The 19,754-nt window shown below is 34.8% G+C and overlaps 1 protein-coding gene across 1 annotated transcript in view; it reads right to left on the bottom strand.

Moving 5' to 3' along the window:
* Positions 1 to 19,754, bottom strand: part of Lrrk2 (leucine rich repeat kinase 2) — a 137,851-nt gene that overhangs the window by 79,590 nt on the left and 38,507 nt on the right. The window contains 7 exon segments of the mRNA XM_047549523.1: positions 63 to 233; positions 309 to 437; positions 3,038 to 3,177; positions 3,310 to 3,454; positions 12,737 to 12,843; positions 16,451 to 16,575; positions 18,757 to 18,886. Of these exon segments, the coding sequence (XP_047405479.1) occupies positions 63 to 233; positions 309 to 437; positions 3,038 to 3,177; positions 3,310 to 3,454; positions 12,737 to 12,843; positions 16,451 to 16,575; positions 18,757 to 18,886 (947 nt within the window).

The following is a 19,754-nucleotide window of genomic DNA, read 5'->3' as shown; positions in this document are numbered from 1 at the left end:
TAAAGAAGAGCTAGCCAGTGTCAGGGCCAAATAAAACAGAAAAGACAAAAGTGAATATTCACCTGACAAATTAAGGAAGTTGCTTCCTTTGCTTGATTGGCGTCAGCTCCCAACAGAAGCAAGCATTCAACCATGATGCTATTATTCTGATCACATGCTCTCTCTAGCATCACACTTTTTAATTCATCATCCATAGCTAATTTTGCAAAGCATTTACAACAGAGGTTTAGAAACTAAAAAGAATGGAAACAAGGATTAGAGCCAGCTAAATATGTAACACTTAGGTTATAGGTGAAAAAACATGGTACCTGTGGATCCTTTTGTTCCATGATATTGGAAGACATCTGATGGAATATTACTGAATCAAATGAATGAAGCACCAGCAGCTTGGGAAAGGATACTGACAATTCAAATATTGCCAAGATCGTCTGAAATCCCTGAAGGTATGAACAAAAATAATAATATAAGCAAATACGGGCAAGAAAAATTAAATAAAACAGAGATCTTGAATATGATACTTAATACCTAATGTGTTTACTTAACTAAGCAGACACATTTGCTAGGTTGTACTTGATGCTATAAAAACAATCCTATACTCTTGCAGCTGAGAAATACAACAGGAACACAGATAATAAATGCTAGCCAATCAACCATTCACAAGGAAAGCAGGAAAAGAATTACTCCCCATACACTTTGGCTTTTCAAGATCCCTGTCAGAAATGATACCATCTGGATCAAAAGTTAGATATTAATCAAGATCCGAAGAGATGATTCAGCAGGGCTACAGTCCCAAATAGGACAACAGAATAATTTTTGTTTTTATTACAGGATTGGAGATTAGGTTCTCTAGGGAGCCCAGCATTTTCCCAAATTTTTGTGTTGTTTCCTAAATTTTTTTTGTCTTAGAGACAAATGTGCACTCCTAGATTTGATTCAAGTTGTGTGCATTTGAGACAAATTCTGAAGGCACTCTGAAATGTATATTTTATTTTATTTATTTATTTTCTTAACAGGACAGAACTCAGGGCCTTGGACATTGTAGGCAAGCGCTCTACCACTAAGCTGTACCCCTGGCCCTCTCAGCTTATTCACTCATTTATTGATTGATTTTGTGGAGCTGCAGATTGAACCCAGGACTTGTCCATGCTAGGCAAGCGTTCTACAATGGAAATACACCTCCAGTCCTTTCAAAATTTTGAGACAGATTCTTGTCTCCCTAAGTTACCCAGGCTGGCCTTCAACCTTTTAGGCTTCTGCTTCAGCTTCCTGAGTAGCTGGAATTACAGGTATGTACCACAGTTCCCAACTTGAAGTATACTCTCTTGTATCAAGTTCTTTGTAAAGAACAGCATTCTATTTAGGACCACCTCAAGAACATCTCAAAGAATGATGCAACCTCTCAGCCACATGATGTTTTAAGGAAAGATGAGCTTAGACTTTAGTATTATTTAGCAGGAGTAAATTCACCCTAAAGATCAGGTCAACTTTTTAATAGATTATTGCCTCATTATAACATATTATTTTGGTTGTCTAAGTATTAAAATTATTATCATCAGTTCTTGAGAGGTTGAGTTTCTACAAATACTAATATTTGATAAAGTAGTCCTAATTTAGGGACTTCCAAGAGACATTTGGTTCACCTGCCTCTAGAGTAGAAACTCAAATGCCGTTGCAAAGCTGGTGATGCAGATATGTAGACAGAAGGCACACCATTCAAACCAAAAACTTTTAAACACTGAACTGACCAAATGAAATATGTTGGTAAGCAGAATTCAGCCTCCTGGTTGTGAGTTTACAACTGCTACTCTGAAGATTCTGAAATATATGTAATGAATTTACTCACACAAAATCATCTTCTTTCCCTGGATTGCTTTTAATCTGCCTTTGCTTTCATCAGTCTAATGTGCAGTACTTTATACAAAGTGGATTTATAAAATGCACTGTTGTTTTTAATCTGAGAACGCTGTCTACTCAGCACTTCATAATTTAAAACACCTTTCAGAAATTATCTCACTTATTGAATATCTGTGTAAAGTTTAGAGTCTAGATATTTTCATCTGGAAGAGATTAATTCTGTCATTGAGGAAAATATGTTTTGAGTGTGGCTTATTAAAGATATAAACTCATACTGGGCATGGTGTTGCATGCCTGTAATCCTATCAACTAAGGAGGCTGAGGCAGGAGGATCACAAGTTCAAAGCCAACATTAGCAAGTTAGTGAAGCCCTAAGACTTTCTCAAAGTAAAATACAAAAAAGGCTGGGGATGTGGCCCAGTGGTTGAACACCCCAGGGTTCAAACCCTGATACCAAAAATAAATAAATAAAATATATATGTGTGTATATATACACATACACATACACACACACACACATACACAAACTCATTACCAATACTACAAACAAGGCAGAAACTCTTCAAGAAACCATTTCTTTTACTAACATTAAAAAATAACTGAAACAATATCTTTCTTTTCTTTTTAAGATTCCCAGCAGATCAGGGGTCTTGTTATGTTGTCCAGGCTGGCCCTAAACTCCTGGATCCTCCTGCCTTAGCCTCCTGAGGAAATTCTTTACAAAGACAGTTATTGTATATCATGCTTTAAATTTTGCTTAATTAGAAATGTTTTAAAATATTATGTTGGGAAAAATTCAAGAAGTAAAATCATCAGAGATGAGTAGCCCACTACATACCACAGAGTGACAAACTGTAATAATGATAACCTGTGCTTATCTAAAATCTATGCAGAAAAAAAAAAAAAAAAAAAAAAAAAAAAACTCAGCTAACTAATTTCTTTAGTACATTTTCATGGAAAAGACAAATGGCAAACAAACAGTAATTTCAGAGATTTAATAATGAAGCACTAGATCTTTAGTCAATCCAATTCTCTCTGCCTTCTATAATTAAAATACTACAAAATGATAAATGGTTTTTAATTAACTAGAATACCGCCTTAATGCCAAATGGGAACTGCACAAACTGCCCTGAAAGTGAAATCTTTATGAGTTCCCAAAATTCCTTCCAGATGATGCACATACTTTAATCTGTACTTCAGCAACATCTTTAAATCGTTGTAAACTGGAAACCAGAATTTTTGCCAGCAGATGCCCCGTTCCTATGCTTAAGGTCTTCTTTGTAATCAAGCATCCTATAAGACTTAAACCCAGACACTGAATTTCTAGAATAAGAGAAAATAATAACAAAATTAGTTGTTTTAAATCTCAAAACTGAAGAAAAAACTACAGATAGCCAACCAACAACTAATAGCCTATAAAAATCTATTCTAAATCCTGAGTTCAAATGCACCAACCTTGGTCATCTGGATACATCTGCAGTGTGTGAAGCACTGAATCAATAGCACCTTCCAAGGATAACATCCCCAATGCATCAGGAAAATGTGCTATAGAAGAAATTACTTTTAAGCCACATTTCTGAATCCCAGGGTTTCCAATGAACTGAAATCAAAAGGAGTTTAAGAATGTCAAAAAAGAGATCTCAATACTTATCTCAGTTAAAACCAGTTGTAGATTGATAAAATATAAATTAAGTCATCCAAATACAAATTAGAATCCTTAATTCAACCCTCTATATTATTAATTATTTTTTGCATTAAGAGCTTGCATTTTAACATCAATTAAGTGCTTGTTCAGTGACAGTGCTTGTGCTAAGTACACACGTTTCTTTTCACAATAATCTCATGAAATTCATACTGATATCATTACTAACACACTTTGGAGAAAGGAAGACATTTTCAGTAAAGAGTGCTGGGAAAACTGGCTATCTACATCGAGAAGACAGAAAGTTGACTCTAATCTCCTATACAAAAATCAAATCTGCATGGATTATTCCCACTATGAAATAAGCAAACAGAAGGCTACGAGGGCTTAGTCACACAGACTGCAAACTGCAAAAATGAAACCAGACTAAGGATGTTTGATCCCAAAGCCTGTGCACTTACCCTGTAAAATGCACTGCTGTCTCACCATAGAAAACACTGAGCATTTACTCCACTCTAAGTGCTTTACAAGCTTTGTTTCATTTATTCTTTTCAAGAGCCTCATGCAGTCAGCTCACCAAACTTTAAAGATGTGGGGAACAGGGGCTGGAGTTGTGGCTCAGTGGTAGAGTGCTTGTCTAGCATGTGTGAGGCATCTCAATTCTCAGCACCACATATAAGTAAATGAATAAAGGTTCAACAACTAAAAAAAAAACCTATATATTAAAAAAAAAAAAAAAAAAAAAAGTGTGGGGAACTGGCACCCGAGTCACATAGCTAGTGTCAGGCTTTAGTCTTGAGTACAAATGTGTCTATCTTAAAAGCCCAGGGATCTCAATCATGACATCTTCCAGCCTCTGTAATCTGAATTTCCTCCAGGTGATCTGACATTGTTTATGGCTGGTCTAATAGTGTCACTTTTTTCCAGGTTATCCTTACTGAGAAGAAACAGCCAACACACTGGTTGATCACCAGTCATGTCTCCCTTCTTTTGATGTCTGTGACATATATCTAACCTTTGCACTGGTCATCTCCACTTTTCTCCACAGACATACTACTCTCCAAGCTTCTAACATAATGTCAACGCCCACTTTATAGTTCTTATTTCAAAAGTTACATGGTTATCCTTCTAGAGATTTTAGCTTTCAAGTAGATGATGTTGTGTGCATACCAGTTTCATGGTATCTCCATCTCCAAGATCAGATTTCCTCCACCACAGGTCCAGGGTAGAAATGAAAGAGCTTCAAGTCAGACCTCAAGCTCCTATGTAGCCTCTCTGACCCAAACCTTCTGTCCTCCCACTTCTCTCACTCATTACTCTCAATGAACAGATTTCTATCCCTTCTCAGTTTGGTCCCTCAAGGACTTTCAATTGTCTTTATCCAGCATCTTAAAAAAAAAAAAAAAAAAAAACAGGGAGTGGGAAGAAGTGTCAATATCTCATCCTGAGTCCTTGTGAGTCCTTGTTCTCCACCCCTAACTGCTCAGCTTAGACCTCATCTCCTCCACCATTTTAACAGGACACTATTACCCCTGCTTCTTAGCAATTTTTTCCTGTCACCATTGCCATCCCACTATCTTTCACTAAGTAGTAAAAGTTCATCAGCTTTGAAAACAATTAAATTTGGGGTTAAATTGTGTGAATCTGTGGATCATCAGGGAAAGAGAGAGAGAGAGAGAGAGAGAGAGAGAGAGAGAGAGAGAGAGAGAGAGAGAGAGAAAGAGAGAGCACACGCTGGCAGGAGAGAGAGAAAGCGAGACAGTGACACATGCCTATAATTCCAGCTACTCAGGAGGCTGAGGCAAAAGAATTGCAAATTCCAGAACACACTAGGAAACTTAGTGGGACTCCACCTCAAAATTAAAAAAAATAAAGAAAAGGACTTGGGGATGTAGCTCAGAAGTAGACCACCCCTGGCTTCAATCCCTAGTATCTCAAAAAATAAAAAATAAAATTAAAAGAGGAATGAAATAACTTTTACTCAGAAGTGGCAAGGGGTTACTTAAGAAATATAAGGAAATTCAAAGTCATACAATGTGAAATTGGAAAGATGGTTTGGTGTATGGCTCAGTGTCCTGGTCTCTAAAATAATCCCAATAACACAGGGTTATTATGAGGATAAAATGAGAAAACTCTGTCCATGCAATAGACATTGAGCAATGACCACAGGTCAGGCCTTGGGCAAAGCACTCTCCTCATAAATGACAAACTGAAGAGTTATGGGAGGGACAGTTTCCCTTAATTAATCTTCCCTTCCATCAGGCTACTACTTTTTCTTCATTTTGAACTTATTAATAGAAAAGTCTATACCAACTACCTTTACATTCTTTCTGCCCCTTAATTTCATGTAATCAGCCTTGCCCTAACCACCCTGAATTAAAAACATTCAAGAAAAAAAAAAGTCCAATAACAACTTAATTGCAGCTTTCTCATCCCTTGATTTCCATGACACAGTACTCTTCCCTAGTTGTTCTCAAACTTTAAAACCACTCATTTGTCTATCTCCTGTACAGTCTCCTCTTTCAACTCCAATCTCTGTGCTAAGTTCTTAAGTTCCTTTCTTCTATTCATGAGTAGAATTTCATACATGAAATCACAGCAGTCGTACCCATCACAGCAGCAAACACACTCACAAAGCCGAAACTCAGGCAGCACTTGCCAGGAGCCAGACCCTTTGTAAAGCACTTCATATATATTAAATCATTTACTTTTCACAAAATTTTTATGATGTAGACACACTACAATTATCTATATGTATTAATGAAAAGAATTCAACCACACAGACTTCTAAGCAGATAACTCAAGGCACAAGTATAAACTCTCTTAAGTCCTAAGCCCACACTGCTCTTGGGCTGGACACGGGCATCTTAAAATCACAGGTTCAAAGTCAAATTTAGCATCTTCTTAAAAAGACAAACAAACAAACAAAAAAAAAAAAAAAAAAAAAAAAAAACCAGCCAGATTGTCATTCTGAACTTTCTGTTTGATTAATGGTACCATCATTCCTGCTTGACAGGCGAGGCCAGCTTCATGGGTGTGCACCTGTGTGGTCACCAAAGGCTCCATGCTTGGAAGTTTCTACCTTGGTTTAATGCTTTTCTGTCACTGCCTTGAAATCTTCAACAATTTTCAAACAAGAGGTCCTGCATTTTCATTTTGTACTGAGCCCCCTAGTTCTTCTTTTAAACTCAAAAGACATTATAGGCTTATATTTTTTGTGCTAGAATTATGTCAAACTGATGTTTATAAAGCACCCATCTGTGTCTTTAATATCTTCACCTCTAACCAATTTCTGCTCAACTATTGCTCTTTACAGTGGTGAGCTCCCTTAGGTTCTAGCCTTTTTCAGATTCAGTTCAACAGACGATTAATGACTTGTAACAGGAAATCTGTGACTTGTCTATGCAAAAAGAGAATTCAGAGTATCACATGATCACATGTGACAAGGCTCAAACTATCTGATAAATAAAAATAGGGATGTTTGATTTTTAATAGCTTAGTGAACTTTTTAAAAATCTATGTGTGTATATATACATATATGTATAATATTTGCAAACTACAATGAACTTTTCTTCACCAACCTAATGCTCTAATCTTGAAAACAGTGATTTACTGTATTACTATCCAACCAGGGATTGAAGTTAACTTGGCAGTTTCTATTTAGTTAAGTGTTTTTCAAGTGGAATTTTTGGAGGTGCCAATGGAAGAATGCTTACAGACACTGCTTGGAAACATCCTATCGCCCATGCTCCACAACTCCAAAAATTGTTTAGGAAATCCATAAACAATAGAAATAGCTACTCTAAACAGCCAGTTAACTAGTTCAAAAGGAAAAATGCCCAAACTGGCCTCTGTACGCAATGCCAGCTAAGCAGATAACCAAGGAAAGGAAAATTGACTATTCCTTGATGTTGTGTTGATGTTTTCTTTTTTCCTTTTTCCTTTATTTATCCTGTTTTTACTCTTGATAGAAATAAACAAAACAAAAATGTATGCACTGAGTAGACAGAACACTGGTGATTTGTGACCCCTATATTAGTCTCTGAAATATTAAGAGATTAAAGTAAAAGAGGTCTAATGTCCACAAAGAAGTGAGTCGCAATGATGAAACTATATATATGTGTGTGTGTGTGTGTGTATAACTAAAACTATATATAAACTATATATAAACTGTATATAAAACTATGTATAAACTATAACCACATATATATAAGATGTCCATCTGTCTATCTACATATTATTATATACATAGTATAAAGATAAAGATTCAGTTCAAGAAAATTTTCCAGATTAGATGTACAGCTAGAATGAGGACCTCATATTCCAAGACTAAAATTGAGATACACCTTAATAAAGTGACTGGAATTTGAAGTAAAGAATCTTTTGCATATGCAGGCAAAACTATCAAGTCACTTAAAACTAAGAAAAAATGAAGTCTATCTCAGACTTCTCCATTTAAATAATCAGTACTAGTACACAGTGAAAGTTAATAAACCCCCAACATTTTATAACCAACCAAAATGTTTTCTCAAGAGTTCAAACATAAAACCAAACATTCTACACATTAAAATATTTAGGAAATGCAACTTTAAAAAAAAATCTAACAATAAACAGATTAATGGAAAAAACTGCAATGAAACAACTTGTAAAGATTTAATACACATAATTGAAGTATTAAGAAGACAGCAACCTTAGGAAGAACTAAGCTGACTATAAATATTGTAGAGCTGCCAATAAACAATCAATTTATTTCAAAAAATTTGGTAGGAAAGCAGCTTTTATAGTTATATGTCAAAAAATACCTTTAATAGTAATAGCATTGTTATATTTATTTAATTCATACTATGTGATAGGAATTGTACTCATACTTTTACATGAAATATCTCATAAAATCATTAAAATAAACCTTACTGAAAAACTGTTTATTATCTGTTTCATACACAGTGAAACTGAGACATAAGTAACAATTCAGTCTGTAGGTGACAGACCCAGATCCAAGTCCAGATATCCTGACTCCAGAGTCCATAACTTAACTGTACAAAATTTTGTAAACCTGAAGCCATACATACAAATACTACATAATCTGAAATAATAAGGCGATGGAGAAGACATAAAGAAGTAGAAATACATTTTTAATTTCATTGAAAAGTGCACATAATGTGTTAAAATACATGAAGGAAAAAAAATGATAGCTTGGGATATAATCAGATTCATGGAAAACTTGAGATTTTTTCCATAGCAGCACATTAGGAATCTCACCTCACTGCTTTTTGTCTCTACATAGAATCATATAATTTGGTAGTGGTATAACTGATTTGTTTAGTCTCTGTTGCTGGCCATTGTGTTATCAGGACAGATTAAATTAAGCTGTAGTAAAATTCCAAAATTTCATGGGCTGAAAAAACAATAGGTTCAACTTTTGCCTCTGCATGTTGCAGTCACTCAGGAATCTCTGCTGACAAAGCAAACACTGTCTCAAACACTGCAGGTCACAGGGCCTGAATGTTCTGAAAGATGCCTCACCACCTATTAAATATTTGGTCCAGAAATGACAAACATTTAATTACATTACATAACCTCTAATTACAACTTCTGCTCCAAAACTAGTCACATGCTCCAAAATACTATCCTACAAAATACTATCCTAAAATCACCAGAAAGTAGAGGACTAAACATCCTCCAGGCAGCACTAACAATTATCAAGTAAACATTTAGCTTGTTGCCACATTTTTCTTATTACATATAACGCCACAATGAGCTTGTCTAAAAGTCTTTGTGTACATGTTCAAGTATATCTATATTATAAATTCTTGGGTAGAACTGTTGATCAGAAAACAGGTACATTTTAATTTTAACAGAGATAACCAGATTTCTCTCAATAAGGACTTCTTATTTAAATTTATATCAGTATAGATTATAGTATAGAACTTTTTCATAAGCGCATATGCCAATGTCATTCGTTTTTTTAAACCTCCAAATCATTTTTATTTAAAACTATCAATATAGTATAAAATAGTTATATAGATTATAGAAATAAAACTTCACAAAATTATTTCATACAGTTTGGTACACAGGTTAAACTATTAGTAGCATTTACTATTGTATTTTTAAATATCCAAAGTATAAAGTTTTAACAGTCCTTAAAACTGTTTAGTGATAAGTAAACAGAAGTGTCAGCTTCTTTTGTTGTACAGTAGTGGGTAAGACTTGGCTGATTCCATGGTTTTCAACCAATGGATATTTGAGGGTAATCATAAATGGGGGTAGCAGCTGACACAGTAACTGTACGTAATGTATCCCAGTCATTATTTAGAGAGAACTAACAAATATAATGAATAATTGTCAAAACAGACAAACCCAGCAAATTTGTTCCATAGCTTGACAATTTGTAATAGAAATAGTAAAAAAAGCAGGTACTGTCAAGTTACTGTCTTGGCAGCACGTATCATCATGTATAGTTCCTTGGCACAAACAAGAAACATTCCTTTGCCAGACCTTTTCATTCCACTCACCTATAATGCGTTTTAGGAAAACACAGCTACCTTTGTTCTCCGCGAAGCACTGCAGAGTTAGTTGTTAACAAAAGTGATTGAACTATTTTTCCTCCAGCAGTTGGGGACTACCATGTACCAACTGCACACTTTCATTTGGTCAATTTCTTGTGGGCCACTGCCCTGCTCCTTCCAGTGCCAGTGTCATACTTTATTTACAAAGTTTTATAAAAATTTGATTATCTGCTGGTGTTTGGGCATATGAAATATCCCAGGTTTTCAAAATCCCGGTTATTCATGCTGTTTGTTTCATAAAAATTTTACACTAGCTCTCTTAGTTCAAGAAAATACTATTATTGTTTTTACTAAGCGTTTATAAACACAAATTTTCATTTTCTGAAAGTCTTTTATCAAAAAGAAGATACATCTTTTTGTATGTAAGAGCTGTAATGTATAGCTCTTCTTCTGCACCTCTGAGTTGAATTTCATAGTCTCTGCAGAGTAGTCCTATAAACCTTTTCTAACTTTACTCATATGTAATTTCTTTTTGTTGTGTGATTGTTTTGGCACATGTATTCTTTCTTTGATTAACTACTATTTACAACTGAAACAAATGTCTTCAATATTTAATCTGGGATTATTTTGCTTCAAAATTTGTGTAAAGCCCACAGGCTCTTTTGAATGGTGACATTTCATCAACCGATTGGTTTTACTTTACTGGTTCCATGACAAAGAGAACAGGAGGGTCACTGTGTACAAAAAAAAGATGCAGCCAAAATGTTGAGAGTATATTTTCTACTTTGTTCTCCAGAAATAACACAGGACAAATAGATCTCTATGGAACAGGTGCTGAAAGTTTTCATGTATACAAAGCTAAAAGACTCAGGCATAAATGGAAGGCCAGTGTTCCAAAAAGAGAGTTTAGCTTCAACTTGAGTTTTTATATTTTATATATTAAACACTTGTTCACATAAATACTCTTCTTAGTTTCTGCTTTGTAAATGATAATTTAATCTCAAATTTTATCTTATTTAAAATTCTGCTCTCTGGGTTTATATTTATCACTGATAATTCATTTCTTTACGTCTGCAATGTTTGTTTCTAAACTTCTGATACTTTGTAACTTTTATTCAGAATGAGACATACAATCACAGAATTTGAGAGCTACAGGAATGACTTACTATCATCTTTTATATTCTCCTTTCTCAGTCCTGGTAAAGGATCAGGGGAATAATATTGGAGAGATTTTTAAAATAAAATATCACTTTTATTTCCCCATGATCTTAACTGTCCACCCCAAAGTAACAATCATCATTGAGTGACATGCTATGTCTCTGTATTATTACTCAGATGTTGACACTAGGGGAAAAAGCAGTTCTCAATCACTTCTCCTAGGACTTAGCAAAAGAACATAAGGCTTGGAGATGAGCAGCTTTCTCCACATCATAGTACATACTGGTTTTCTTGGACTCCTGACTTCCTCTACTACATCACATGCATACACGATGGCCTGAGAAAAGCCTGGCTAACTGGAATCAGAGCTATCTGTAAGGTTTTTCTAGTGCCTTTGCTTCTACCAACACTTGCCATAAATAAAACCACTTCCACCTCCAGGTTCTTAGAAAAGGTCCACAAACTAGTATGCTTTACAAGTGCTAATACAGACCAAATGGTTTTAAGTGTGGTTATTATTTCCTCAGTCAGATTAGGAGATCCCAACAGAAAGGCATGGAGAAAAATAACTTTTGTCTTCCCAATGCCTAGATCTGTTCCTTCCTATAAATACGGAAAATGCTTATTTTCAATAAAAATTTTCAAATTAAATTTAACCCATTATACCATATATTCTTGCTATATTTAAGAATCTCATTAAGGTTTGAGTAAAAATGACTCACATATCACAGACAATTACAATATAAAGTTCAGTTTAAATTGAATTTTTAAGGGCAATCTGGAGGTTACTCTAATTAATTCACAACATTTATCGAAGTATGCCAAACTACAAGGAATCCTTTCCATAAATTACTCTGAGTACTATCTTCCTGTCATAATAACATTAACACTAATCATTCTTTAAATTGTTACTCATATCTTTATGGTAAACTTCCAAATAACCTTAATTCCATCAATACATTTTGCATTGCATAATATAAATGTAATTTCACTCCTTTTTGTACTTAGCATGATTTGTTGATATTCGAATCATAACATACAGCACAAATGTACATTGATATGGAAATACCTAAAAACAGGAAGAAACAAAGCATGCCAAACCACTTCAAAGATTCTCTCTCCTTAGAAAGCAATGAAAACGAGTCTGGAATCAAAGGAGATTTTAATGTTTTGCCTCAAATATCTTTGTAGGCTGAACTTTTTACCTAAGACCATAAAAGAAAGGTGAACAGCCAGAGGGAAAAGAACAAGAACAGCAGCCATGATTCTCAGCATCACTCATGAAACTTATCTGCATATTGAAGTCTTTGGTTGTCTTTCTGATTGAGCAAATTGTTACCGGCAATCAAAAGAAGTTTGTCAAGTCCATAGTTGACAGTACATGTACCTTAGCTGTACTGTGCTTAGTATTCATCTTGTCACCCCCCACATCCTTATTGTCACCTTACATACTAACCATATGACTTGCTACTATCATGATAAACAGAGGGTGGAAAACTTTGACACAGTCCCCTAGTTTCCCAAATTTAGCATTCTAGTTAATAGTATAAAGACAGAAAATCTACATTCAACATACCCTGTTCAAAGCTGCTAGGACCAGTTTGTGAATATCATTCTTGAAACACAGTTTTTTAACCATATTTAGCTTATGCTGAGATTCATCACTGGATTCTTCTGACATGCCTAAATGCAAGAACAAAGAAATATATACATACACTGAACAAATCACCAATTATTAAAAATTATCATAATTTACCCAACAATACGTATGCCGTGCTTTTTTCTAGTAAATAATTCCTTATCAAAGAACTAACACCGAGCTTTCAGGAATCTCTAAAAATAGTTCATCAGTGGATATAAAATAAATACAATGAATATGGATGTTTATAAAAATTAAAATAACAGTAAGTTACTTATGGTGGAGGAATTTTATATAGTAAACAATCTCCTTTTTGCAGGAGTAGACTGTGGTTAAGATGGCGTGGATGTGGGGAAAAAGGCACACTCTTATATTGCTGGTGGAGTTGCAAATTGGTGCAGCCACTCTGAAAAGCAGTATGGAGAAACCTCAGAAAACTTAGAATGGACCCACCTTTTGACCCAGTTATCTCACTCCTCGGTTTATACCCAAAGCACTTAAAATCAGCATACTACAGTAATGCAGCCACATCAATGTTTATAGCAGCTCAATCCACAATAACTAGATTGTGGAACCAAACTAGATGCCCTTCAACAGAGGAATGGATAAAGAAACTGTGGTATATATACACAATGGAATATTATTCAGCCATAAAGAAGAAGAATATTATGGTATTTGCAGGTAAATGGATGGAGTTGGAGAATACCATGCTAAGTAAAATAAGCCAATCCCAAGAAAACCAAAGGTCGAATGTTTTCCTTGATAAGTGGATGATGATATATAATGGGGGTGGGGGGTGGGGAGTGAGAGAAGAATGGAGGAACTTTAGATTATGTAGAAGGAAATGAGGAGGTATAAAAAATCATGGAATGAGACAGACATCATTACCCTATGTACATGTATGAATACACAAATGGTATGAAGTACAACCATAGAAATGAAATGATGTACCATATTTGTGTACAAAGAATCAAAATGCAGTCTGTAAAAAATAAATAAGTAAATAAATAAAATAAAAGATTTTAGAAGATTTTCATGCAATGATGGGGAACTTGAGAACATCTCAATGTTATTCAGACAATATAAAAAGGTGAGATATGAAAAGGAGCATACAATAAAAACAGCTGAGTAATAGTGGAAAAAAGATTTGAGTGTCAGGATTATGATTGTAGAGAGCATGCCATTTAATTAGAAGTCTTCTAAAGATGGCACAATGAAAGTTATTTAAAGAAAACGTACATCTTATTAAGCTACAATGTAGCTGAACTATTTCAAAACTATTGAAAAACAGCCAAAAAAACTGTTATATACTATATTAGTAAAATTATGATGAAAGAATATTTTCTCAAGCCTGAATATAATTATTAATAAAGAATTAACCATAATTGTTCAATTTTATTAATTTTTAAGTACAAATTATAAATGACTGCATATAGTTTTTCTTTCACCTAATAAATACACCTAATGAGTGACCACTACATGCCTGGGATTTTACTACATGCTGAGAATACCACAGTGAAAAAGGTAGGCAGGGTACCCACCCTCCTGGAACTCTGATTCTTCATTTAAAATTTATTGCAACAGGGTCTGACATTCACTACAGCTCCATGTAAGAGGAAAGTCCCTTAAACTCCCTGTGTCTCATTTTCAGCGACAGAGATGATGTTAATTTTGAGGCTGCCCATACCCAGGAGCAGGTGTGAATACTAAAAACAGGTCTGGTAAATTGTAAAAACTCCTGCCACATGTAATGAGTCATATCAAACATCTTTCCGATATTATGACCAAATGAACATTCCCATAACTTTCATCTCTGGTCTTCGTTCTGTCCCTTGAGGTCCTAATATTCAGGATATAGTTTTCTTTCCATATAACAGTACTTTGAGTTGTGTGAACTGTAAGCTCAATAAATGAGGGCAGGATCCACAACTTCATCACTTCCAGACTTCAAGGGTTCCAAACACAGTGCCTCAGATACAGCAGTTGTTCAACAGCCATGGTTACACAAACGCAAACTCAATGCAGACGACTCTGGAGTCAGGCTCCATAAATTGAAATCAGGCTCCATTATATATAATGTGACCTTAAAAATATCTATACCTCTATGGAGGAGGAGAAAATGATGACAAAAATAACTCATCTGTTTTGTGGGTTGCCATGAGAATTAAAGGAATATATATATAGACTTCAAATAATGCCTGATTTTTTTTAAGTCCTCTATATTGTTAGGTATAATTATTGTCATTAGTGGTAAATGAGTACATTTTAATACAGTTTTCATATCCCTGAACTCTCTCTTTCCTAAATAAATAAATTTATCAGATTCATTTCCTGTTTAGTAGTCACAACATCATGTCAAATAAATCACCAACCATGTTTTAAATACATCCTGTCTTTCCACTGCCCTCTTCATCCACTTGACTAGCAACAACCTCCAATCCAAATCCCCTACTTAGTCTCTCTCCCTGCTAATCATCCTCTATACCATAGTGCTATTGCTAAAAATTGCAAACGTGACCACAACGTTGCAATTTTTAAGCACCTTTAATACATTTGAACTTTCATAAAAAAGCACAAATTTCTCAGCCTTGTATGCAACATCCTTCATTTCTGGCCTCCTTCTGTTTTTCCACACTGATACCCAAGCACTCCTCTCTTCCTTCTCCTCACTCCTCCCACACCATGTGAACTTTCTTTTGCTTGAAAAGTCTTCTCATCCTTTCTACCAGGCTAGCCCTCGATTTTAATTATCATAATTACCCTTCAGTTTTGAATATCAAAATCTCTAGCCTACTTTTTAAAATAAATTATATGTGCCTCCATCAATAGTCTTATAATCTTTTACATATTTATCTGTGATAGCCACTCTCACACTGTCTTGCGATTAACTATTCACATGCCCCATCTATAATACCACATGCTCCTATAATACCAGCATGCTTTTCTGTCATTCATCTTTTGAACCAAAACAGCATCACAGTTTTCAGAACATAAAAGGCACTTAATAAATATATGCTGAAAGAATGCAGGAGCTGGTATCTTCAGTGGGCTTGGCAGGACAAATAAGGTAAGAACAGATGTCAGTAGGAGATAAAAGGGGACAGAGGGTAGAAACCATTGAGGTTAATGAGTAAAAGTTACAAGGGCACATTGCAGAAAAATTCATTCAAACACCAAGGAAAAGAAGGACTGAAATAAAGCAAAAGGGGAGGTATGAAAGTTAGCTACTATTAGTTCAGGAAAAGTTTAAAAAGAGGCCCAAGCTTGAACTTGGATGATGGCAAGAGAAATAGAAAAGAACTATCAGAAATGAACATACCCCCCACCCCCTTAGAGATAGAAAGCTCCACATTTTTCTGAGGCATTTGCCTCAGTAGTAGAGCATTTGCCAAGCATGCGCGAGGTCCAGGGTTCAATCCACAGCACTACAGAAAAACAAAACAAACAAACAAAAAAGCATCAACAACAGTGAATTATAAAGAGGTTTTCTTATAAATTAATCAAAGTGACTGTTCTACATTATCATTATCCTGTTTTTATTTTGGCTTGACAGAAAATCATCCTTTAACTTTTGCCTAGATTGGGATTTCATGAAAAGTCAAAATCCCATTTAAACCGCTGTCTCTTCCAACAATCAGTTTTGTAACTTACCTGGTACTATAAAATGTAAAATAGCTCGAAGTGCCTCCAGCTGCACTGATAAAGACGTCTCATGACTTTGCATAACTGTTATTATTTTGGGAACCACTGCTGCCATTGTATCCAGGGACGTGTTACTGGAGACATAAAATTGACATGTTTACTAAAAGTACAATCTGATTCAATTATACAAACACCAAATCGAAACGCATGCAGAAAAACAGAATCAATATATTTTACCAGGAAAGACTATCTGAAAGATGATTTGAATTCAGTGGTATGAACATACATAATTCAATTGAACGAGTGTTCAATTAAAAACTGTCCTCAAGAAGCAGAATTCACGGTAACCCAGGGATTTTTTAATTAAGTTTTGTAAAACTAACACTTTTCTTCTGATCTACATATGGGTCACTGTAATCAACCCTGAAATGGAGGTGTTATTACCCCTATTTTCCAGATCAAGAACTAAGGTGGTTGGAGATTAGAAAGTGACAGTCAAGTCAGTACCTGGCCTGGTCTGACACTGAGAGCCTTTCCCATCATACCAAGTTGCCTCTTTCATATTAACAGCATTGGCCTTCTTATATGGTATTCTTAATTAGTTTAGTTTGTATTAGAGTCTTGGTTTCACTAAAGTATTTACACTATTCCTTCACTAAATTAGTTACACTATTTCTTCTTTACCAATGAGCAAATGCCACTTGACTAGATCTCAGTAGGTACTCAGAACTTTCATAAGGCACTCTGCTTTGCACATGCCAGGTTAACTAAAACTCATGAGTATCAAACCATGTCCTTACTTTGCATGATTCCACAGTCACTGAGATGTATTTCCTCTCTTTCACCTTGAAGTCTCATTTAGAAAGCACCCCTTCCTTGGAGCCTTCTCTCCTTTGGTAATGCCAGCTGGGCTCCCCCTCTCTTACCACTGTCTTACACATCTCTGCCTTTGCAGTCGTAACACACTGTAATGTATTCCTCCCCTTATATGTCAGTCTCCCCAGTTAAACAGTGTTTTGGGAGGCACCACATCGTCATAGTTAACTTCAAAATCTCCAGGACTGGAACTGTACACATTTCCATGTGAAAAAACAGAAATAAGAATTGGCTTGCTCAGAGCCCACATAATCCTAAACCATGAGGGGTGACTATTTTATAAAACTTTTTGCCCCATTTATGAAGGTTCGTACAGTTCTAGCACCATAAAAATCAACATTTACAATAAGATTTTAATTTAAGTGTTTAAAAGCCACATTTAAATAATGAAATATGATTTGCACAAATAAGTAGAATAGCTCAACTTGGGTTAAAAACAATATAACTCCATTTATTATAAGTCTATGTATGTTCTTACCTGCAGTTTATCAAGCTATATGCACTTCATTTATTCATATTTAATTATAGTAGTCATAATACTTATGACTTACTGAGTGCTTGAAATGCACAAAGTATTATTTTAATCCCTTTATCAAGTCAATTTACCTAATCCTTACATTATAAACAACTTACAAGGTTGTTATTATGATCCCTTTTAACAGATGAGGAACCTGAAGTTTAGCAATCACATAGTTGGTTCAAATTAGTGGCTAAGACAAGCAAATCAGTTTTTACTGCAATATCTGTGTCATTTATTTCTTTTACATATGACAGTTTCCAATACAGATTTTTTTCATTTAATATTTACTCAGACAATACCAAAATTATCTTACACTTTTTAGCTTAATAAAATGAAAAAAGACCCTCAGCATCTCCTGCAGTGGGCATCTCTGCATGTAATTCAGATTCAGTGTTTTAAACCTTTTATTCTTTAAAGACAACAGTCCCCCCACACACACATCAGCCATCCCAGAGAGAAAGATCTTCTCTCTGCTGTACCACTAATCAGACAGTTTTAACGTTACTGAACTTGATCTAGGTGTGACTAAAAAGCTTCCATAGCTACAGAATGAAAGCAGAAACACAAGAAAAGTTCATTCAAATGAAGGATGAAAATGCAATAAATTGGAAGTTGCATCCTGATTTTTTCTTTTGCATCTTTTATGTAATAATTTGAAAAACTGTTTTAAGTTGTGTTGCAAAATTACCATTTTTCAAAGCATAGTCAACACCAAGTATGAAGCACAAAAACAAAACAGCACATCTCCATAATCTCTGCCATTCCTTTCAATATTCAAAGAAGTATCTAATATTAGTGATGTGATATTGCAAAAGGTTTGTTTACAGTGTCTTATGCTTTTCCTTTCATTCTTAGGGAGATGTTTGAAATAATAACATTCTACCTATATGTTCTTCATAATTTCATAAATCTATCTTACCTTCCTTCAAAAAGATGATTTAGCATTTTACAGCCACTTTCAGCCACTTCTGGAGAATGTATATGCCTCTGCATTAACTCCAAAACATTCAAGTATATTCCTTTTGACAACAGAATTTTTCTAAAATTAACTGCAAGATAATTGAAGGTTACTGAGAGAAATAAAAGCACATTTTCATAAATTTATAATAAAGTATGTATATTACATATTTTATGTAGAATAAGGTATGTAATATTAAGACAGTCCAAATTCCTAGAAAAGCAAATATGAAAGCATATATAACTGATATTTCATTCATAATGTAAAAATCCCTAATGTCTATCTCCCATTCATTCTCCTTTATAACACATTTATTAATTATTTGTTAAGGCGAAATTTTTTCTTTTTTTTTTTTGTTTTGTTTTGTTTTGTTTTGTACTGGAGATTGAACCCAGGGTGCTCCACCACTAAGGTATATTCCCAGCATTTTTTATTTTTTTATTTTGAGACAGGGCCTAAGTTACTAAGGCTACACTTGAACTTGAGATTCTCCTGCCTCAGCTTACTGACTCACTGAGATTATAGACATGTGCCACCGTGCTGGTTTTAAGGTTTTGATTTTAAAATTTTTATTAACAGAGTAGACTTATTCCAATGTAATCACCACTTCCCAGTCTATGTGAAAGGAGTGTTTTTGCAGAAAAAAGTGCTTCAATAAGAGACTCTCCAAAATAAGAAAAGCAAATTTCATTCTAATACTTAAAATAACTTTAGAAAATAACCATACTTACACTCACCCACTACGCTAGACATAGTGAGCTGGAAATAGGTCACGGATGTGAGGAGACATAACCATCCCTCAGTTCTTGGTGGGAGGAGGGGCAGGGAGCCAAGGGGTGGAATCAGGCTAGGTTTCCTTGAGCTATTTTGTCTATTATCCCAGGGGACTACATAAATGTGTCATTTCTATGCATGCATCCATGCAAAGGGATAGAAAGCATATGAAGCATAAATAATTA

This window comes from Sciurus carolinensis, chromosome 4, assembly GCF_902686445.1.
Source record: "Sciurus carolinensis chromosome 4, mSciCar1.2, whole genome shotgun sequence".
NCBI lineage: Eukaryota > Metazoa > Chordata > Mammalia > Rodentia > Sciuridae > Sciurus > Sciurus carolinensis.
Note: the sequence above shows the minus strand (reverse complement) of the source record. Positions and strands in the feature narration are given on the sequence as shown.